Below are 22679 nucleotides of genomic sequence, written 5' to 3'. Positions count from 1 at the left end.
TGTAAATAAGAAGTGTTAGCCATTTTTACTCTGGCTTGTTTGTGTCCCAGATTTTACTCTGTGAATGTTAAAGGTAGTTGTGCATTTGATCCTTACCGATACCTGTAGGCATTTTCTGATCCTATTTCAGTGGGTGAAAGCACAGGTTGTGGAGGTAAATACAAATGTTTCTCCTTCTATTAGGAGAATAAAATACAAAGGTCCTTCTGTCATTTTCAAAATCTTGCTATCATTTTTGGATTAGAACTTAAGTTAAAATTTTAGGTCTGATGGAGAGAAATTTAGTGACATGAACCACATTTTTATACAGAGACTCAGAGCTGAGTCATTTAATGTCAAAATGGAACTAGAGCTTGACAATTTCTGGCCTCTCCCAATGTGTATAGGAATAATGTCCTAGGTCTATCAGAAGCTCTGTGTCTTATGGTGCTTTACTGCTCTTAACTTGTCTAGTCTTAAATAGGATCCAGAATTAGGCTTTAATCTTGCACCCATTTATGCTTAAATTTAACTTCAAGTGAATAGGATCTTATTTAAATCTATGATACTTGATGTTTGTAGAACAGGGCACTGAATAACTCTGACTATTCTCTGGGAATTACTATTTAGTACTTGAGATCTTGTTCCAGAGAATTTCAGAGCAGAAGGAATTACTTTTTTCCCCCACAGTTCACAGTATCATGTTGAAAAATTTATGACCATTTTACAGTTAGCACTTTGTTTTTCACCTTTACAGTTAGCACTTTGTTTTTCACCAGAGGTTTTTTCCATTTGCTTTTGTTTATAGATTAAAGAATGACAGTGCTTCCAGAACTTCCACAATCCAACCAAAATGCAATCAGATATCCACACTTTTAAGAATCCAGTTACTTCAGTTGAAGCAACAAGTGCAATCAGCTGGGGGCAAAATATGATGACGAAAGTCAAATCGTATTAGACTTCTGGGGAGCCCTTCATCAGTCCCTCCCACTGCAGAACAAGATGCCAACTGACAAGGAATTGTTAATGTTGCACTTTCCCATCACAGAAGTCCATGTATTTTTCCATGTGGAATTAACCCCTTAAAGAGCTTGATGGAAACATGCTTAGAAAGTTGAATTAGAGAATAAGATGATGAATCATCACGAAACAAACGCCTTACTTCCAGCCATAAATTGTTTACGTATTTTCTTTGATTTGCTTTTTTGCTGCACACGTTAATTCAGTAAAGTAACTTAATCGGTCTAATATATTTTGAGGTTTGAGCTGAATGCATATTCAGGGAAAAAAGAACTATTTACTTTCAGAAAATGGCATGTAGTATTATCCCAGGATTGTTTTCCTCTCCCAAAATTTATTTAAAGTTTCTTTTGCTTGTAGTGGAAGCTGTGCCAACTTTGGCTAATTTTATTTTTTAAAATGTAAGAATAATAAAATAGCTTTGTCTGAGCATAATTTTTGCTTCCTTGATCTCTTGTTGTTTAAATACTTCTAAATTTTGTTAAATCATTTATTGATTTCCATAATTCATATGTTTCAATACAAATTAGTAAGCTAAGATGCAAAAATGGCCTTTGACTTCTTTCTGTGGAACTAATTTTCAGCTCTTCTTATGTTACTCCTCTGTGTACCTACTGTCCAATATATACATCTCTCTCTCACCCAGATTTAGTGCTCTTCTGAACACTAGTTGGCAGGTTAATCTTGGGATGTATGCTAAAATCAGATTATTGTGCTTGCTCAAGCCTGTAACTCTGTCCCATTTTTCAGTAAGAGGGCAAGCTAAACCACCTGACAGATGAGTTCTTTTGGGCCCTTCTGCCATCTCTAGCATAAATGCAGGACAGGCACATTTTATGACAGCTTTAAAGTTTTTTATAGGAACTGGGAGAGGACTCCAGTATCTTAGGAACCACTCATATGCAGTGTGGAGAAGACTATTATTTTGATCCTAGCTTATAGTGCAGGGAAAGAACTTGCTCCAAAGCATCAGTTACTTCGGTTAACTGAAGTAAAGCCATGCCTTGAGCAGTAAAGAATACAGAAAACTATGATCGTTATTTAGTGCAAAGTCATGTAATTGTGCTTGTCCATATCTATTCTTCCCACACTAGTGAGAGGTAACTTTTTTGCAGTTGTATGCTTAGCCTCAATTCATCACATATGCGCACTTGACATACGTAAATTGTACTGTTGACTGCGTGCATGTTTGTAGAAGTATCCATGATGATGTATGTTGAAATGAATTGATGTCAAATCTTACAAATGAACATTATCTGAAAACTGTTACTGTCCAAACTGAAGCTATCTTGTGAATTATGCACTGTTTGTTATGACTTCCCGTAGTCCATAAATTTCATTTAAATACTTCTCAATACTTAGGTGCCAGCCATAAAGATTTCCATGCTTGTAGGATTCCAGAACTTGATGCTGCCGAACTCCTGTGTTGAACCTGCTCCCCTTGAACTTGCCTTCGAACCTAGAAAATATTTAGGTTGGTTTCAAGTCAGGAGTCTGCTGAAATTCTACAAGTGGAAGCATGTGTCTTCAGTTTTAAGACTTCAGTATAATCCTTTTTGCTTGTGTGTAAGGTAACATGATTCTGAGAATGAATCTCTGGTAACCCCTTTCACATATGGATGCATTAAATTTTAAGGCTCTATATTCTGTGACTGCAGAAAAGCTATTGCATGGTTTCCTGGTTTGTAGCTTGGGATAGCCAGAGGTATTTCCCAATATTCCAGTTTCAACACATGGCTGCATTACCTTTCAGCACTGGTCTGAGCTCTACCCAGAGGCTCCAGATAGCTGATGAATAAATGTGTTGTTGGGCAATAAAACCATATCACCTTTATTTAATCAAAATGCAGTTGCATGTTGATTCACAAGAAGTTTTGTGGGTTGACAGTGGTGTAGGGTCTAATTTGTAAACTGCTGATTTAGATATTCACAGTCTCCTGGGGATAAAATACTACTCTTTAAAATGGCTGTGGTGGTTGGAATAAATGGGTAGTGCAAGGATAGTCTTAGAACAATGAATGATAATCTAAACAATATATGTTGGAGAAAAATGTCTTCTAGTGTGTTCTACTGTGTTACGGGGTGCTTCAGATTTTCGGGAAGTTAAAGCAAAACTTTAGTTACGTGTAGCAGGCTTCTCTAGTAAGAAATTTTCTACTGGAATATCCATGGACAGGAAAGCATGAAAGCCCCTGTTTAGCTTCTTTTTAAAAACTAGATTTAAGCAGCATACCAGAAAGGGTACCATGTAGGATAGTGCTTCACAACTCAACAGTTTTTAACTGAAGGACCACTCAGCCTCTTGTACTGGTTGGGGCATCCCATATTTGGGGGATATTTTCATTGAAAAAGATAATTTGTTATTTTTCAAAATGTATTTTTTAAGAGAACTATTGTTTTTTGTCATTACAAGCAAAATTATTGATGATAAAGCAGTAAACATGAGCTATAGAGATGCCAGTCCAAGCGCCTCTGTGAGATTATATACATATATATATATATATATATATATATATATATATATATATATATATAGTCTGATGGTAAGGAGCAGGTCCCAAACTGGGCTTGAGGGTACTGAATTATTTGATATAATAGTTGCAAAATGACTTTCTGCTTTCTGTACCTTGAAAAACTGTGACAGGGAGAAATTTACCTGTCAAACCATTATTTTCCCCCCTTCTTTAATATTTTATTTTTTGCACACACAAAAGAGCAGGTTTTTAAGATCTTAGCTGACTCTGCCTCTGTGCTTAAACTGCGAGAAAAAACAAGTATCACAAACACAGTAATTATTCCTCCTTTCCTCTTTGTTTCTGCTGTTGCTGCTGGGGTTTCTTCCCACTTTTGAGTGAGTGACGCAGAGAAGACGAGAGAGAGAGAGAGGGAGGAGTTCAAACTAGCAGTGCAAACACATACAAAACTACTAATCTTAAACTGACGCCTCTTAGGAAAAAATAATCATAGATAAAGCAAGCTGCTAACAATGTCTTCCTCAAAGACTCTTTTAGTGCTGGAAAACTTTATAGCTGGCAAATTTGTTCCTTGTTCCTCCTACATAGACTCCTATAATCCATCAACAGGAGATGTCTACTGCAGGGTGCCGGACAGTGGCAAAGAAGAAGTGAGTACTATCCAAATGTACAAAAAGGTAAAAAGAAAACGTTAAATGCAGTTAATGTGAGTGCCTGGAGTGGTAGAGAGTAAAAGGTGAGAGACTAGAAAAACATCTAAGCCCTTAGCATTTCAATGAATAAGTTCTTGATTGTATTATAATGTCTGGTGATTTATTGCTGCTGCAGCGAATACCTCTAATTTTTTACATTTTGCAATTAGAAAGTTACAGGCTGAGTCCTAAGCTGGTGTAAATCAACAGAGCTTGAGTTACTTTAGTGTAGCTCTTCCAGCTCACACAAGAAAGAGATGTCTTGTACATAGGTTACCAACAATACTTGTGTTGGCAGTAAGTATAAACAGTTCAGGAAGAGAGAAAAGGGTTTTATTGGTCTCTTCTGTGAACAAACTTAGAGCCGCTGTATGCAAGCGAACATGTTCTGCCCTAGTGTCACGATTGCTTGTTGTTGTCCTTTAAAAGGATATTGTCTTGCTGGCTCTTCCTTAAAGTATGGTCGAAACCTTCCAGTCCTTTCTGTTTTTGAAATTAGCAGCTGGATATTAAGTGTGAGTGAGGAACTGGCTGCAATGAGTGTACGTTCCTTTATAATGTAGCTTGTTGTCTTCATCAATCCATAGGAGCAGACATGCAATGTTTTTTAGTCCTGTGCTCCCTAGTGGGATGAATGTGTCTTGGTACCTTATATGTGTTCAAGTGAGATAGGGCAACATGCCACTCATTTTTGGGAACTGCAGTTTCATTGATGCTACTTATAAGTGACCAAAAAATGTGCATCTAACATAGTGTTTCAGATTCAGTGTGGAGAGAAATGACTGGAAAAGGCTAGATCATACAAACGGCTCGGAAAATGTCGACTAATAGTGTCCAGCATTGTTTCATTTTCAAAATACTTTTTAAACAAGCTGCTACTGTGTGTATTTGTTCCCTTCACTTGTGTTTCAGTCTTGTTGACCGCTTGCTTTTTGCTTCTTTCAGCAGAAACCTTTGCACTGTAATTTCAGTTGGGTAAATATTTGCTGGTTGTTGATGACCAAGGGTTAAAGTGTAACAGGCTGGATTTGCTAGAATACATTTGTGTAAGTTCATTCCAACACTAATTATGCCTGCAAAGGCTTTTCTTTGATGTGCAGGTGCAAATCTTCCTGTTTATTCATTTGCAGAAGCATTAAAATGGGAGTTTTGTGAGAATGCCAGGACAGCCTAACAAAAGTAGGCTGCTGGCCATTCTGGACTATAGTCCAAATATACCTAAAGTAACAGGTATATAAAGAATGATTTTTTTTTTCTTTTAGCTTTCTAAGTTAGTGGTTATGCGAGGGATCTGGAACTCAATTTAAACCCCTCTGAAGTTAGCAAGTGCTTTACTCCTACCCTTAGTCAGCCACACAAAAAGGGAGGGCTCTGCAGAGCTGATATCCACAGATGCTTGATGGAACATGCTGAAGTACAATCAAAATAAGCATTGAGGGCTAGATTCGACAAAGCACTCAGGCTGCTAGTTTCTAGCAAGACTCAGCATCCTGTTGGCCTTTTTGGTTGGTTTCAGTGGAAAGTAGGAGGCAAAATAGGAATGAGTCAGAATCTGTTGCTGACCCCAGAATTTAAAACTAGGTCAGCTGCGCTGGCCATTTCAGTGATAGAACACCAGCACAAAGTTTTTCAGGATTTTAGACAGATGTCCTGAGCTGCAGAAAGCCAGCACCAAAGCAGACTAAGTAGGTGCCCTGTACGTCCAAAACGCAGGGTTGTGACGGCGAATTAGGCATGGCAAACCTCCCTTTAAAGAATCTTGTTCCTCTGCATCATCCAGCAGAAAAATGAACAGAATACCCTGAGAATGCTATTGTATAATGTGTAATGTGTAATATATTTTAGTATCAACCTTTTATGATGGTTCTGAATTGTATGTTCTTTGGTGTTTGGTCTTTCATGTGCAAAAGAGGAAAGCAGGAGGAAGTGTTTCAGACACACAAGTTTATAGCTGAATTCTCATGCATGTTTTCTTTGTGTCTTTCTTTGCTTCTTTTTGCTAGGCAAACTGAGCAGCTGCTTAACCTGTCTTCCCTCTGAGTCCTTCTGTACAAATTATCTTTTTCCTCTTACTTTTTTGGATCAGTCTACTGCCACTTCATTCCTTGCTCTGCTAATTTTGTCTTCTGCTGTCTATGAAAATGCTGCATTTTCCTGTTGCTTCAAAACTTGCTGGAGGGTTAAAGAGTGCAGATAGCCTTAACTTCACATCAGCCCTCTTTTGAAGCATGCAGCACCAGGTGGAAGAGATAACAAAGAAGAAAGCAGATGAGACGCAGCACCACAATGGCACCTAATGACAGAAGGGTGGAAGAACAAGTTAAGGAGTAGGGGAGGTATAGATGTTTAGAGGGTGAACCTTTTCAGGATAGTGTGCCAGATCATATTTTTCTTTACAAGGTTGTAGATATGTGTTCCACTGAGTTTCTGTTGAGAGCTGGGAAGCTCTGCGTGAGCCAGTCACCTCTTGCCTCTACATGAGGTAGGAGCTTCTCCTTCTTGCTGCATGTAGAAGTCAGAGGATACCAGACTCCAGGAGCTCCTGCCATTCATACCCGACTCGCTCAACATGCTGCAGGTCCCCTTTTGCAGACCAGCTTTGGCCCTGCTCCAGCTGTTCAATAGCTGATGACCTGCAGGCTTTGGCAGCTGAGCTGTGGGTTGTTGAACTGTGGTCAAAAGAGTAGAGTCTAGGTTTCTGGGCTTGGCCAGCGGTCTGTGTGACCTTGTGTATGTTGGTTTATTTCCCGCCTTGGCCTCCATACCAGTATCTCTCTGTCCTTCCACCTCTGGCTCTTATTTTTATGTAGACTATAGAGTCTGATGTGCAGGGGGAAAAAAATTGAGGATTTCCACCTACTTGAGCTTTTGTGCCCCCTTTAGTAAAACATTATTGGAGTGTCTATAGTTCTGATGATTTTTGTGGCACTTGTCACAGTGTGAAGGAACAATTTTGGAATTCAGATTTGTGGAACTTATGGAAAGGAATATGTGGTGATTGCATAGAAACAAGTGATGTGACAACATTAGTAACAGGCCAGAACCATCTAATTTATATTACATCAACGTCCTCTTAGTTACTGACCAGGGAAGATTTCCCAAGGCTGAAGAAATTTATGAAAAAAATTATGAGAAACCAAGTAGGAAAACAGCTTAAACTAAAAGCCCACCTTGATGCATATGTCAGACAGTGGAAGTTGTTAAGAAGTGATATGTAAGAAGCAAAAATAGGGAAATAGAGCAATTAATTAAAATATGGAAGGGTGTTAGTAACCTTCAGTAATCTGAGAGACTGGTAAACATCTAGAAGGAACAGTTTGTAAATCAATAGATCCAGATAACTTTCATTTAAGAGCCCAGAAGAACTGATTGACAGAGAGAGAACTTTCTGGTAAATTTTAATTCATGAAAGCCTAGTCCGCTTCAGAGAAACGCTGATATTCTGCCACTGTTCAGTAAGGGTAGGCTGAAGAACCATGGCAGCAATAGGCAGAAGTTACATGCATCTCAGGTAGAATACCAGCATTGATGTAGATGGTATGCATCTATATAAATGCATATAATAATCTTTCTTCTCTGCAGACTTTGTTAGATATCTGATGAGATAAATATCTAAATTCCAAGAGTTCAGAAAGGAATATATTCTGTGAGGGCATGAGTGGGTTTCCAACTGTGATTGGGTAAGAATAAAAATGTTTCTGGGTGGTTATTCCATAAACATATTCTCAGACCTTTCTTGAACTAAGTGGGCGGAAGTGGAGAGGAAGTGAAAGGTTAGCAGGGCATAGTCTACTCCTCCTTCTCCATCCCCTTACTTTCATTGTTGCCCAGTAAGTCCCATAGGGCAAGACCTGACTGTGACTGGTCTGCGGCTGGATACTCTCTCTAGCAGATTCCTGTGCTCCCCCTGTGAGAAACAAAGTTCTGAATGGGTTGGACTGGTAGCACTTGCTGGTGCCAGCTGACCCATCTCGTCTGGCCACTCCAGGCCTAGAGGACTGCCCACAAGTTACTGCAAAGGAGAGAAAAGCAAGAGTTAGAGAAACAGAGCATCAAGAAGAGAGATGCTGTCCCATAACCTAACAAACATTATTGACAGTGTCTTGAGAAGAAGAAAATGGAGAAGCTACAAGCAGTCACAACTCTGAAAAGCTAGTCGTCTGAACAATGTGCTTTGCATTAGTAACCTCTCAAATATGCTGATTGTTTGAGGCTCTCTCTAAAGCCCTCCATGAATATTTACCAACCCTGCTTCACTTTTTTAGGTGGAAGCTGCTGTCAGAGCTGCCAAAGATGCGTTCCCAATTTGGTCCTCAAAAAGTCCATTGGAAAGATCTCAGATCCTCAACAAACTGGCAGACCTGATAGAACATGATCTGGAAGTGTTTGCACAAGCAGAGTCAAAGGATCAGGGTAAAAATTGCAATTGTTGATCTCAAATTTTGAGAAAATGAGTGCCTTGTTGATTATTGAAATTGAGGGTCTGATCCTCATTTTTAGTATAGTGTGAACTGTTGGTGCAACTTTAAGTTGATGTGCACTAATTTTGTAGAAGTTGTCACTGATTCTTGTATTCCTGTGGCAGTCTAAGGCTTGCTTTTCGGAATTTCTAAATGTTGACTTCAACTGTTATCTACTTGTAATGCAGTAGTACAGGGAAGCTGTTGTCATGACATATGACTACGCTGTGCCAGGGATTACTTGGGCACCGAACAAAAGACAGTTCCCCCAAAACATGCAAGCTATAGTTTTCAGAGCAAAATTTAAAGCACTGTTTGCGGTGGTGTTCAGATGGGCTATTTTCTGGTCATGGTAATACAGCAGTGTGCTTGTTCATGTTTCAGGCAAAACTATTACTTTTGCTAGGACAGTGGACATCCCTCGGGCAGTGTACAACTTCCGGTTTTTTGCCTCTTCCATCCTTCATCACACGACAGAGTGCACTGAGATGGCAGCCATGGGTTATCTGCATTACACTTCAAGAACACCTGTGGGAATTGGTATGGCGTTTCTGAAGTGCTGATAAGATTGGCAGGGTGTCTACCCTGAGGAGAGCTCAACAACGAAAGAGGACTTTTCCAAAGCTAACTTTTACTATATCTGGATTTCATGCTAAACATGACCAGTCAGCTAAAGCATGAACAACTTAATGTAGAATAATTTATGCTATTTGGATAATTCTTCTTAAAAAAAAAAATAAATAAAAAATCCCCAATAGCTCCCACCCTCACAATTTCTCTTGTACTTTGTACACATGTGCCTGTGTATGTAAGTGTGCATTACTGCTGTGGATCAACGGGATTTTCAGAACCCTTAGCTGCTACTTCTCTTGGGATAGCTAAATCCTTCTTGGCTTTGGGGGAGCAGTATGCAATTGGACATTTCAGCCTGTCTGACATGTAGACAGATGTTTGAGGCTTTTTTAGTTGGGGAATTGCTCTAGTCAGCCACTAGATGTTGCTACTGCTTCAGAAATAAAGTCACTGTGCTCAGCATCAGAAATGGATTCATGATTATGTTATTACATATTTTATACAATTATATATGAATGTTCCAAATTAATATTTGAATTATTCTTAAAAATAAAATTGGCTAAGCTAGAGGATCCTTTTAACAGTTTCTGTGAGCAATGGAGAACATGAGGACTTTTGGTATAATTACTCCCATTAAAAAAAAAGTCACTCAAGTAGTGAAGCTCCATTCCTGTGTCCACTCAGTCAAACATCAAGGAATTGAGTTTTATGAGCAGCCACACCTGTCAGTCACAGCTTGCTTTTCACTATTTGCTACAAATGTGTGGGGCAAAAATATTCCCAAAGGCAGCTACTGAACAAATTTTAGTGATTCAGCAGTTTGTGGAAATAGGAATTTTTACATGAATTGGTTTGGCTAAAATTTAGCAGGAAAATATGCACAGTATGTTATGGATGCTCTTTTAATATTTAAATCAGAAAAAAAACTATGAGGAACAGAAGAAAGAGTGGGCTGAGCTAACTCGCACTGCCTTAACCGTTGCTGTTGGCGAAGTGTGTGCACACAGGATATTACCACAGACTGATTGATGTAAATAGTTTGAGTGGCTAGCCTTGTGTTAATGTTCCTAGAAAACACTAAAAAACAAACTGTGAACATAAGATTCTGCTCCAAAACAGCAGCAAAACTCACTTAGAGGGTACAGTTGATCACCTTCAGGTAATCATTTACACAAATCTTTTTAAATCATTGTTTATGAGAAATAGTTTTAGCTGTGGATTTCTTGTACAATTGTATGGATATAAAAGCCATAGCTCAATTCCCCTCATAAATCTCAATTGGTTTTATAATTACTTGAGGTTAGAGAATCAAATTTTCTGTTGCAATAAGACTGAACTCTTGTTTTTTGTGCTTTTGCTATGCAGCTGGTTTAATCAGTCCTTGGAATTTGCCACTATACTTGTTGACCTGGAAAATAGCTCCTGCCATTGCATGTGGAAATACTGTAGTTGCCAAGCCAAGTGAGATGACATCTGTCACAGCTTGGATGCTGTGTAAGCTCTTTGAAAAAGCAGGTAAGTCCCTTTGTGTTAGGGATAGTGGTTAGGGTGGGTCTGCTTATTTGTGCACTATGTTTGTTGTAGAAATCAGAAAGCATGCGAAGAATTGAGAGAAGATGGTTACTGTAGTTGAATATTGCATTGGAGAACTAAAAATGCTGTCCCTGTCTTCATGCTATTCCATCTCCCCATCCCCAGCTATTTCCCATTTTTTCCCACTATCTTGCGAAAAGTCTTTGTGTGTCTCCTTCCCCACTCCTGCATTCCCCATAAAGATTTTCAGCATCCGTGGTGCCAGCACAGGGGACCATGGGAGAGTGAGAGAGTGAGAATCAGCTCTTGGTCGCTGTGTCAACATTGTATTTGGTCCATGGGAACTATTAAGAAAAATTTGGAGGATAACTGCTTTTGCCCCAAGACAGAATAACTAAAAACTGAACCTCTGATGATGGATATCAGGCAGCTGTGACAGATCAATGAAATTGTTTTTTCTTTCAACCCATGCCCTCCAAAGTTATTAAACATCATGTGTTTCAGCTACTATGTAAGTTAAGGGTTAATCATTGTCACTCTAGAATTATTAGTAACTTTATAACTTCAAAGACAAAACACAATGAATTGAATACCCCAGAGCAAAGAAGGAGGTATAGTCACTTTGTGCCTTTCTTCTCACAAGGAATATCCCATGGGGTGGTGAACATGGTGTTTGGTACGGGCTCCAAGGCGGGAGAAGCTATTGTCTGCCATCCCGATGTGCCGCTGATCTCCTTCACGGGAAGCACACTCACAGCCCAGCGTATCACAGAGAAAAGTGCTCCTCACTGCAAAAAGCTTTCCCTGGAACTGGGAGGCAAGAATCCTGCCCTCGTCTTTGATGATGCTGACTTGAACCAATGCATCCCTGCCACCGTAAGGTCCAGCTTTGCCAACCAGGTACCTCCCTGTTCAGAACTGTGCTTACGGCAGGAAGGGGGTATGTGTGTGTGTGTGTATGTGTGTGTGTGTGTGTGCACATATGCCTCTGAATCTACATCCTAAATTGTCAATGTCTGTTTTAAGATCTGGTCTTGTCAGTAAGCCATAAATAGAAGAATATGAAATTATCTTCTTTTTCTAGAAACAGGGAAACAAAATAATAAAGAGTATGCTCTTCCTAAGCCATTAGAAAGTAACAAAATGTCATTAGCCTCTCATATAGATAACACTGTATATTCCCTCAAGGAAGTAGGTTTTTTACAATTCTAGCTGCAAGCTGATATGCTGGAAATAAATTAAGAGGTACACCCTCCTGAGGATGTAGCACACAAGTCCCATTTTGGGGAAGTAACTACTGGTAATCATCAATAACACAGGGTAATGTGAACAGATACTTTTGTTTTTCTTGTTTTTCGGTAGGGTGAGATCTGTCTCTGCACTTCCAGGATCTTTGTTCAGAAGGGCATATATAATGAGTTTTTGAAGAGGTTTGTAGAAGAGACTAAGAAGTGGAAGGTTGGAAGCCCTTCAGATCCTACTGTCGACATGGGAGCACTAATAAGTAAAGAGCATCTAGAAAAGGTGACGTTACATGGAGTTCAGCTGACCTCATCATTTAGAGGGCTACAAAAGGTGATTTCAGAGGTTGAGGACAAGGTCCACATATCCTCAAAGGTTAACTTTGTGGGTTTACGATTCAAAGCTGTTATAAGGTGTCCTGTTGGTAAAGTTTCCATTGCCAATATGGCATCACAGAATTACTCTGGAAAAAATCAACTGTGTGTGAGAAAATAATTTTAAACAACAGACAGCAGTTGTGAAGCAATTGTCTAAATTCTAAACTTAAGTTGACCAATTTTACTGCAGCATTTTCATGGATTTCGATATTGCATTTGCTGTGCTCACTTATTTGCCTGATAAGAGAAATGAATATAACATTTTTACGTGTTATTCTTTGGCAAATGCTGGAGAATACAAAAACAGTTATCTAAGACTGCTTGCAGGAATTCAGAATTGCATATATTTAGAGGGCAGCTCAGACAATGCATAGCTAAACAGAATTTGCTTTAGTGGCTTATATGAATGAGTTTTTTTGGACTCAGCCAGAGTCCAGGAGAACATACTCATATCCCAAAACTACCTGACACAATTAGTATGAGCAAGAAGCAGACTGAAAAACCTCGGAGTGAAAGAGGAAGCCAAAACTTTGTCTGAAGCCTAAGCTGGTCCTCCAGGCCTATTTTGGTAGAAAAACACCCACTGCTTGAGTTCCTCATATTCTGTAGCACCACAGAGGACTTTTGAGTCGAACTTACCAAGGCAGTAAAAAGAAGAAAAAGAGAAGCAGAAAGATGTCATATATCTGTGGTGTTTCTGTAGGGAGAGAAACTATCCAATGATTCCAAACCAGCAGAAGTAGATGAATAGCGTGTCCTGTGTGTTCAAGGTAGCATGCCATTCAAGCAGCAGTCATGGAAACAGCCTTAATTATTTGTTGATGATATCTTCTATAGTATTCATGGCTTCATCATCCTGTTGTCATGTAAACATTTAACAAGCCTGCCTATGAGATAGAAAAATATAACTGATCTCTTGAAATGAATGAGTGGACCATGGCCCAGAGTATGTGACAAATTGCCCAAGCTCCTGGAAGAAGCAAGGTGTACTCTGGGACCCACTTCTGTTTTCACCAGGGGTCATACCCTTTTGAGAACGTGTAGAAGAAGAAAAGGGGCAACAGTTTTGCCTACTAGGCTAATAAGTGTTTAGAGGAAGAACAATTATTTTTACAGCAAGAGAGACCTGGCCTTACTTTTACAGAAATATAACAACAAAAGCTAGGGAATGACTCTGTCTTTAGGAGGGAAGAAAAGGTGGCGTGACCCAGTTGGATGTATTCTTGGACTCCTGTTTGTTTATCCAGGTTGGAAAGATGAAATCTCAGAATTTTGTGTCTTAGCACTGACATTTTACTGCTGCTTCCCCAGGTAAGGAACTATGTGAAGAAAGCCCAGGCCGAAGGAGCCAGGATCCTCTGTGGAGAGGGAGTGGATTCCTTGGCTCTCTCAGCTGGCAACCAGAAAGGATATTTCATGCTGCCCACAGTTATCACAGAAATCAAGGATGAATCTTGCTGCATGCAAGAAGAGATCTTTGGTCCTGTAACATGTGTGGTAGCATTTGATACAGAAGAGGAAGCGATTGAAAGAGCCAACGGTGTCAAATATGGCTTGGCAGCCACTGTATGGTCCAGCAATGTGAGTCGCGTTCATCGGGTGGCACAAAGACTACAGTCTGGATTGGTGTGGACCAACTGCTGGCTTGTTAGAGACCTGAACTTGCCATTTGGTGGGATGAAAGCCTCAGGTGTGGGAAGGGAAGGAGCAAAGGATTCCTATGAGTTCTTCACTGAGATCAAAACTATCACAATAAAGCACTGACACCTGTCAATGGAACTGATTTAGGGTGAAATAAGTGACAGTTATTTGTGTTACCATGAATGTCTTTCTGGAATACAGACTACTATTGTGGCCAGCTTTTTCTTAAACTCTGGTCAGGTGATATCAATGATAGCTGAAAACAGTCACCCCAGATGATAATGTTGAATGTAGCCTTTCGTGTGAGACAGGAAGTTCAGTGTGGACTCCACAGCCAACCCATCCCAAACCAGATGAGTTGGTTATCTCACAGATCCTAATGTTTTTTCAATAATCCTATCTCAAGAATCTTTCCCTCGAAGGCAGGCTGGAGACAGGATGATATACAACTGTATATGTGGTTGGTGAATTATGAGGGACAAAGAGGCAAGTACATTGTGAGGTAGATATTGTAATGGGAATCAGCCCATTTCCACTTTAAATAGTATGTTCCATGTACTAATCCATTTTACACTTCACTGATGTCAGACAAGGACTAATGCTATAGCCTCCTAAATGCCTGAAGCAGTATCTTTAATCTATCATGTTGTATAAAGCTATAGGGTCATGAAATTCTCATGACGTACAGAGACAATAAATATTTTAATTATAACCTGCTTTATGGTATATAGCTGAATCATCACGAGACTTGTTCTTTAATTATTTTGAAATTACAACCTTTTGTCACTTCTATGCCTCAATGATGGTGTTTTTCACTTCCCTGAACAATGATTTGGCTAGAACATAGACAATGTCATTCTTTATTAATAAAGGCTGGAAGTGACTCCTAAGAGAACTAACTGTTGGAAATATTTGTCACAAAAAAGTAAAAATACTGGAAATTTTCCCTGATTCATTTACAGATTTTTTGTTAAATCAAATATCTCACAAAGTTGTTCACATTCCACAAAAAGAGAAATAAATCTGGATAGACAACCCCCTCACCCAAGATGACTGTGTTCCTGCTGAGTTTTTAGAGCAGCCATCTGTGATTTGTTTTTCAGATTTTGAGCTGAACTTCACAGTAGAAAGAGCTGTATGGGGTTTTACAAAAGCCTGCATTCTGAGAAGGGCTAACTAGTCATTTGGGTATTTTTAAGAGCTGTTGAGAAAGAAACTGCTCCTCTAAAATACACAAAGACTGACAAAAATTATTACTGATTAGACACGTGAAAGAATAGAGTAGCAAATTGTTCTGCTGCTCCTCTGCACCCCAAGAAAGAAAAAACATTTCCAGTTCTAATTCCACCCGTGACGGGCAAGAAGCTCCATGAGATGGAGCCAGAAGCCAAATCCACATTTCCTGTGTCTTTGACAGCAGGGAGCTGAGCAGTTCTGGCATTGCTGGCTGCCTGGTGAATGTACCCCATAAAAGATCTGAGAGCATGAAGAACCTTGAAATTTTTTTCTCCAATTTGGTTGCAGGGGAGACTTGCCAGATGGGCTGGGAACTAGTTATCTGATAGATTTGGTATGAATACCCACAACTGGAAATGAGTTAAGAAAATAGATAAAAATGATAGGCTCAATGAATTGTTGTCTTGTGAAGAAGCACAAATGTTTTATTTTATCTTAAAACTCTGTCCAGCTCTGTTTATAACCATGTGGTGGCAGCAGAACCCTTGCTTTGATTTTTAGTCCTCAGTCATTCATTCTACTAGGAGGGAAATGAAGAGCTATATTAGTGTAGGCTCCACTCTGCATTTTTTTTTTCCTACAAACCCTATTTGGAGGAGCAAAGAACCCAAAAGCTGTGAAGTGCTTCATTAGTTTGAGAGCAGGAGTTTTCAGCAACAGCAGCAGATGGGATATTACACAAGTAATAGGTTTTGAAGGATTCCTTCTCCTACCTGGACTGTTCTAATGAGCTGACTGTTCTTTCAGGTGTTGATTTTGGCTTGGCATTAGATGAGGTGTGATATATCTGTACATATTCCAAATTCAAGAGACAAGTATGTGCATGTGTCATCTGCCTGTTTCTGGCCCAAGATAGCCGAGGTATTTTACAGAGAGGTGGAGTACTAGGTGGAGAGAGGATGGGGTTTTTCTGAGCTCCTTGGGTGAGGGATATGGAGTTGGTGGCTCCATATCTAGCATGGCTCTGTGGGTTTTTCTCAGAGAGGATCTCCTGGAGCAACCTATTTGGTCATCTGTGATGTCCAGTGCCTCAGACAGGTAAAGGAGGTCCTCTGGCAATAATGATAATGCTTATATTCGGGCGGAAGAAGATCCCTGTGGGAATACAAACGTCTCTATCTGCATTTTTCTATCTATAATGGTTCCTTCCTTCTGATCTGTGCTTAAGGTGCAGTTTAAGCGTCTTGTTTATTCTCCTGTCTTGCCCTTTAGCTGAATAGTTACATATGTCTGTATACACGTATGTGTGTGTATGTATGTGTTTGTGTGTGTTAACTAGCAGGGAGAATTCTTTTTGTGCCTGTAGAAAAGGGGAATTCAATTATTTCACATGTTCACATCCAGCCTCAGGTCCCTGCCCTCGAGAGCAGCTGCTGCTTGTGGCAGCAAAGTGACCTGTAAAGCAGCTCGTGTGAGAGAGGCCAGCTTCTTGTAACAGAGGCCTGTCTGCAGGTTTGCTGAATTCTCTCTACATCCTAAATTTTAGGAAATTTCCCATACTTTCTTTATTCAGATTGACTTCTAGTAGAGCAAGGTCCATGGATAACTTTCTCTTCTATTTTTCAGATTAAGTTGTCAAAGTGAAAAAAAAAAATTTCTGTAAACAGTGATGGTCACTACTATGGCTGCTTTGTTCCTAAATTTTCTGCTCTCTGTCTCGGTGTGCAGCAAAGAGGATATCCTGAAGGATGAGGCAAGTGGATCCCAGACAGTAGGCTGGCAGGTCTTGTGGAGCTGTCTGGGCTGGGCAACCTGGAATTTTCCAACCCTGCAGCAAAGGTTTTTTTTGTAGGCTGCCCTGGCTTGTGAGTGAAATCATGTGGCCATTGTGAGGATTTGTTTAATTACTGTTAGGTAAACCATGGAGAGTTGCTCCATCTGTTAATTCTTACAGATAGAATAAGTACAGTTCTACTTAACACCAGAAGATTACATCACTGGCGTGAGATGATTACTTTACGTGGGTAGGTAGTCATGTATTTGCTATAGTTTACAGCTCACAGTTAGTATAGGTTTTTTGTTCTTTTTTCAGATCACTTCTTAGTATGTTTACATCTGTATCTAGCTATTGTATAATGCTTGAAAATACTTTTTGCTTAGGGAGATTCTAGCTACAGCCTGCAGAGGAGATGGATCAGTTCTAGTGTTTATGTTCAAATCAAATTACATCCCTGTTCTCACAGCGTTTGTAACTTTTACAAATGCTTCTTGTTTTGCCTAACTCCCAGTGATGAAAACAGAATTCAGACTCTTGCCTTATTGGGTCAAATGAGATTTCCCGCTTAACTTACAGGTACAGAACCAGAATGAGAGTTAGGATGTTGTCTCATTTTTGGAATTTCCAAAGCTTAAAAAGCAATACCTTAAGATACCTTCACAGGTTGAGTCAGATCTCTCACCTCTAAGACTTTCCTCTTCCAACAAGGAAAAAAAAAAAAGAAAATAGGATCCTAAGGGAGCTTAGGACTTACGGGATGTGGATCTTTGTCAGGCTTGTCCTCAAGGCGGTCTGGAAGGATGTTTGCTCAACACCTGTCTCAGCTCTATTTTTGCCTGGATGGTGATGCTTGTCCTTAGGGCCCTCAATGCACTAGCTTTGTTAATCTAAAACATGTAAAATCCTCATTGGCAGCACTTATAGATTATGTGAGGACTGCTGAATAATGATGAAAAGAGGGCAGTCCTGCACGCTTATTGGATCGCTGGGTAAACTGGGTGCATTTTAATGCAACTGAAAGTTAATTATGCACCCTGCACGTGAAACCATGTGTGGTGCTTGCCACCTCTTGAAAATGAGCAGTTACAAAAGATTTGGAGGTCATGAGGGAAAAAGCACGGTCACTATGAGAATACCAGCTCAGCCAAAGCCAACTCAACCGAGGAGAACTCAGCATGAGCTCTGCTACATCATTGCAACTGAAAGGAACCAGTATGATCTTGGAAGGGATGAACAGAAGTGTGCTGGAAGTGCAAAAAATCTTTATGTTTGTACATAGGATTACTCTCACGTCATGCATCTATTTCTCATATCTTTGAAAGGATGTGGAGCAGAGAGAGGAAAGAGTAACTGAAATGATTCCCAGTTTGGAAAAAAGTTCTTTTAGTATGGGGCTTAGACCTCAGTCCCTTTGCTGTGACGTCCTTTGGCTTCTGAAACACCAGCTTTACTAAGACAACTTGAGGGAACAGGAGTTACAGAGGTTGGTGAGGGGTGGATGCACAATATTAGGAGGGCATTTGGAAGAGCAGATTTTGAATTCTTAAACACAGTGGGTGGTGGAGTGCATCTGATGGACTTCCTCTCACTTGGGGGAGTGTCTTAACCAGGCTAGGGCCTGGCTTATGATGCCCTGCTCTGGCATAGGCTATATTTAATCGCTTCCCAGAAAATGGAAATGCTCCTACAGAAGGGAGCAAAAGAACCCTTTAGCCCAGAATATGTTATGGGTTAGGAACATGCTCTTTATGAAAGAGGGAGATGTGGCAGCGACCACTCAGTCTTTGTGTTTAGCTTTGGGAACATCTGCTGGGCCTCCCAGTTCAGCTGGGGTAAGAAGAGGGACACTGTGGGACAAGGTAGGTGTGAGGCAGATGCTAAATGAGAGCTGGTAGGGAGGCATTTCTGAGTGTACCACCAAGCAAAACAGTTAAGTACTCATGTAACTTTATTACAGTTATGTAGGCAAGCAGGGCCTTTGGGTGGTTATGTGTTAGAAGAAATAAAAATGCTTCCCTACATACCAGAGGCATTGTGAAGTGTTCAGATACTCTAATGATGAGGTCTATATAAGTCCCCATGAGAGCAAAATGGTTCTTTGAGAGCAATGCTAAGAGCTATCTCCTGGTTCCAGAGAAGAGTTATAAGTAATTATAGACCATTTATTATGGAGAAGTAAGGACACAGATTCATTTGCTAAGTACTAAACACGTCCAATTAATTCTGCACTCCTGAATTAATGAAAAAAAAAAGATTGTACTGCCATTTTAGTAATTGAATTTTCTGTTCCTTTGGGAACAGTACTTACTGAAGTGAGGGTTTACACTGTATTACAGAGAGATTTCTTGTTTTTCTCCAAGTTTGGCTGAGCCAACACAAAAGTCAGGCAAAAGTCACACTTTCCGCAGCTGTAAAATAGCATTTGCAAAGGTTTGTTTAAAAAAGGAAATAAAAGAAACATTTCTTAATCTTGCCTTAATTTTTTTAAATGGACTTGTTTACAGTTACTTGGCTTGAGTGAATTAACTGTGTTTACCTGCTGAAAATGCAAGCTTTTGTCCTCAGGAGGAATGCCAAAATATTTTTTGGTGGAAATAACCGGGCATCAGTCTGGGGTTCTGTTTGGGAGCTTGTGCTAAATTATCCATGTTTTCACGTACTTGTTAGCTGAAAATGGATAATTTCACTCTTGCTTAATGGTTATATTTCACTCACCCTTTTCCAAGGAGATACTGGAGCCAGTTAACCATGGACAGGACATTGAGTAGCTATGATAAGATAGTCATGGAAATTTGATTAGGAAATTACCTCCTTCCTGTGCTATTCTGCTCCCAGAAAAGAACTATGCTGTTTGAGAATGGAAAGGATACTTTTGTAGCCCATAATTATATTCCTACAGTTAATCATTTTTCTTAGAGCTGTCAGTTTGGCCTCCTCAAATGCACAGTTTGGATTTTTTTTTTGAGTGTCAGATGTATCTTTAGACTTGTTTGCTTGTGGCTTTGAGTCATATGGCACAGGGGTTAAAAATGGCATCCTGCAACAACCCTGTGCGCAAAAGTTTGTTGTCAATTAAAATAAGATTTTGCTGTTAGTGTTACTCTGAGATTCTTCTAAATTGGTTGGTTCCTGTGAGAAGCTTCAGGCTGCTTCCTTTGTTGGGGAAATGTTTTGTAACCTTTGCTTTATGTTTAAAATATATGTATATGCGTGTATTGGTATTCAGATATGTAATTTTATACTTTGGTGCTTTAACAAAGAAATACCTGTTCCAAAACCTTGTCTTCCAGTTACAATAATTACTTAAAAGAAATCTCATAGTCAATCTATGACTAGAGATTATCCAGTTTTACTCAGTGAAAAGGTATTGCTCGAAGCTGGGTAAACTGAGATATTAATCCATTTGCTTCCAAAGAGACTTTCACTCTGGTTTGAGACTTTACCACCCAGTCCAGTTTCTTCCTGTGAATGAAGATGGGGAGAATACAGCCTCAAAGAAAAATAATTTTGATTTCTGAGCACTTTAAAGCATAGACTGCTATTTGTTTGTAGTGTTTAGCACTGTGGATTCACTTGAATAATAAAATTTCCTTATCTTAAGAAGAAAGGTTCAAGGGAGGTGGCATTCTTCTCAGCTGATATAAATTGGTATCTACTTTTGATCAGCTGGTGGTTTGGTCCAGTTGTTTTTGCTGTCATCTTGACTTGGACTCACTTTTCCTTTCTTCCTAGGGTCCAATCAAAGCGACTTTCCCCAGTGGGGGTAGAACTAAGCTAGTAAAAAACGTATTTCCTGAATGGACAGTGGTGAATTTAGGCACATGCTTTGTTTACCAATGAATATTGTGTTTCGTTGCTTGGGAGACATTGTCTTTTACCACTGGGGGAAAAAGTGCATCTCCAGGAGTTCTTTTGGAGATTTGGCTAGGTTATTGCAATTTATGGAGTTTGGACGTGACGATGAGAATGTTCTATCCAAGAACAAAATTGAGCAAGAGGTTGCCTTTCTGTCTGGTTTTTAAATATGTATATAATCTTTCCTCCTCTCCTAATTAATATTTGGAAATGAGCTGTCATGCACTCAGATTCACTTGTTTTGCTCCTAGGTTCCATTTTTCTCAAGTGTTAGTCAGTGGTATGAATTATTTAGTGGAAATATTCACTGTGCTTCAGAAACAGCGTTTGAGGCTGGGCCACTGTGTACTTGGACAGACATAAAAAAAAAAGATCACTTTGTGAGGGAGCTGTCAGAAATCTCGTATATTTAAAAACCAAAATTGTAAGCCCTGAATATTGAAGAAAATGTCATAGTGTTTTAGCAATATTTACTCTAATGTCCCTGTCAAAGCTCTATTGTGAAACCATATCTCTGATTGAGATACAGCTTGAAAATATCAGTTTTTTAAAGAATCTCTGAGGCTCTGAGTAAAAGCTTGATGAATAATCCTATGACTGGACAATTTTACTGGTATACATTTTCTGTGCAACATCAATCTGCTTTTTCTGTTTTTATACCAGAAAAGATGGGTTCTGGTTATCTGTTCTTAGTACTTCATTCAGAGGTCTTACCATCTTCAAAGCAGTAAATTGCCTTTAGCTAATTAAGCCCCTTCACACATCTTACATCTGGAAGTGTGAAACATTTTTCATTTTACTGCTGAGGTAACTTATGGACAGAAGATAATCTAATACCTGCAAGATATTTTATTCAAAGGGAGTTGAGGATTTTTTTTTCCCCTTGTGCAGTCATATCCTAAAGGACAGGGACGGCCTTGCCAAAGAAGAAAGTAGCTTTGGAGAGGGGAAGCAGAAGGTTCCTGGGTGAAATTATTTTCTTGCCTCTTCCTTCCTTTGGTAGCAAAGTGGTTTACATGGATTCTCCAGGAATCCTAGAAAACTCTCACTGCCAGAACGCCAGGTAAAATGTGTTGGCTGTTTTGTGCCCAGTACGGATAAGCTAGAGCAGAGCTGAGGCAGGAGAACTAAGAGAGAAAGCTCTCATTATGCCCTCACATGCTCTCATTATGTCTTCCCATTAGTGGGAGGACATACTGCTGTAATTCAGGCTGCCCCTCTGGGGTAGCTTTTATTTCACTATAGGTGGCTCATGTAGATGCATTTATATGCTTCTGAATTGTAAAAAAAACCCTTAAAGTATCAGTACCAGTAGATTGTATTTACATCACAAGACAATTCAGAGATGCAAAGAAGCCAGAACACAAGTGAGAACTAGGCTCTGAAAAAAAAAAAGTTTTTACAGGTGTGGATGGCTCCTGCTTTTGAGAGAACTCAGATCATGCAGTAGGGTGTTACCTGCACACAGAGAGGAAAAGAATGCTGGCTGACATCTAAGCATGAGCCAGAAAAATCTCACAAATCTACAGTAGTATTCTGGGTTATACTAAAATTTCATTTGGATTTCAGGGCCATTAGCAGTATAGGAGCTGAAGGTGTTTTTGTATAAGGAAGCAGACATTATGGGCTGGACTTGTACTTCATGGAACTACAATTGGGATATTATCAGCTTTGATGTCTTTTGAAAAAGCTCTGTTCCTTGAAGCTAGGTCAGATCGTTTTTGTGATTAACTCACAGCATTATTTCTCTTTCCATGTGTGGACCACTCAGCTATTCTACCAGTTGCATTTAAAAAATAGGATCAAGGCCATGATCTTGCATGGACTAAGCCCTCTATGGTCAGAGCAGTGGGAGTACTAGGCATGAGAAATCAGGATTG

General features: G+C 39.6%; 2 protein-coding genes across 9 annotated transcripts in view; both read left to right on the top strand.

Annotated features, from left to right (window-relative positions):
* Positions 1-1434, top strand: part of HBS1L (HBS1 like translational GTPase) — a 65985-nt gene extending 64551 nt beyond the window's left edge. For all 4 annotated transcript variants that reach the window (XM_026119727.2, XM_026119745.2, XM_064509007.1 and 1 more), the window contains one exon: positions 788-1434. In XM_026119727.2, coding sequence (XP_025975512.1) covers positions 788-799 — 12 coding nt within the window. In that variant the 3' untranslated portion in view covers positions 800-1434. The remainder of the gene's footprint in view (positions 1-787) is intronic.
* A 2102-nt stretch (positions 1435-3536) lies between these two features.
* ALDH8A1 (aldehyde dehydrogenase 8 family member A1) lies at positions 3537-20558 on the top strand. 5 transcript variants are annotated; one of them, XM_026120763.2, is made up of 7 exons: positions 3537-4150; positions 8431-8578; positions 9037-9165; positions 10564-10713; positions 11375-11631; positions 12094-12306; positions 13662-14957. In XM_026120763.2, exons 1-7 carry the CDS (start codon positions 3986-3988, stop codon positions 14112-14114), a joined length of 1515 nt encoding a protein of 504 aa, XP_025976548.1. In that variant the 5' UTR covers positions 3537-3985; the 3' UTR covers positions 14115-14957. The 5 variants fall into 5 exon arrangements, with proteins under 5 accessions (XP_025976548.1, XP_025976527.1, XP_025976538.1 ...); XM_026120742.2 differs by having other exon boundaries at positions 3826-4150; positions 9010-9165; positions 13662-20558; XM_026120753.2 differs by having other exon boundaries at positions 3830-4123; positions 9010-9165.
* The last annotated feature ends 2121 nt before the right edge of the window (positions 20559-22679 follow it).

The sequence above is a fragment of the Dromaius novaehollandiae genome, chromosome 3 (genome assembly GCF_036370855.1).
Source record: "Dromaius novaehollandiae isolate bDroNov1 chromosome 3, bDroNov1.hap1, whole genome shotgun sequence".
In the NCBI taxonomy this organism is placed as follows: Eukaryota; Metazoa; Chordata; class Aves; order Casuariiformes; family Dromaiidae; genus Dromaius; species Dromaius novaehollandiae.
Note: the sequence above shows the minus strand (reverse complement) of the source record. Positions and strands in the feature narration are given on the sequence as shown.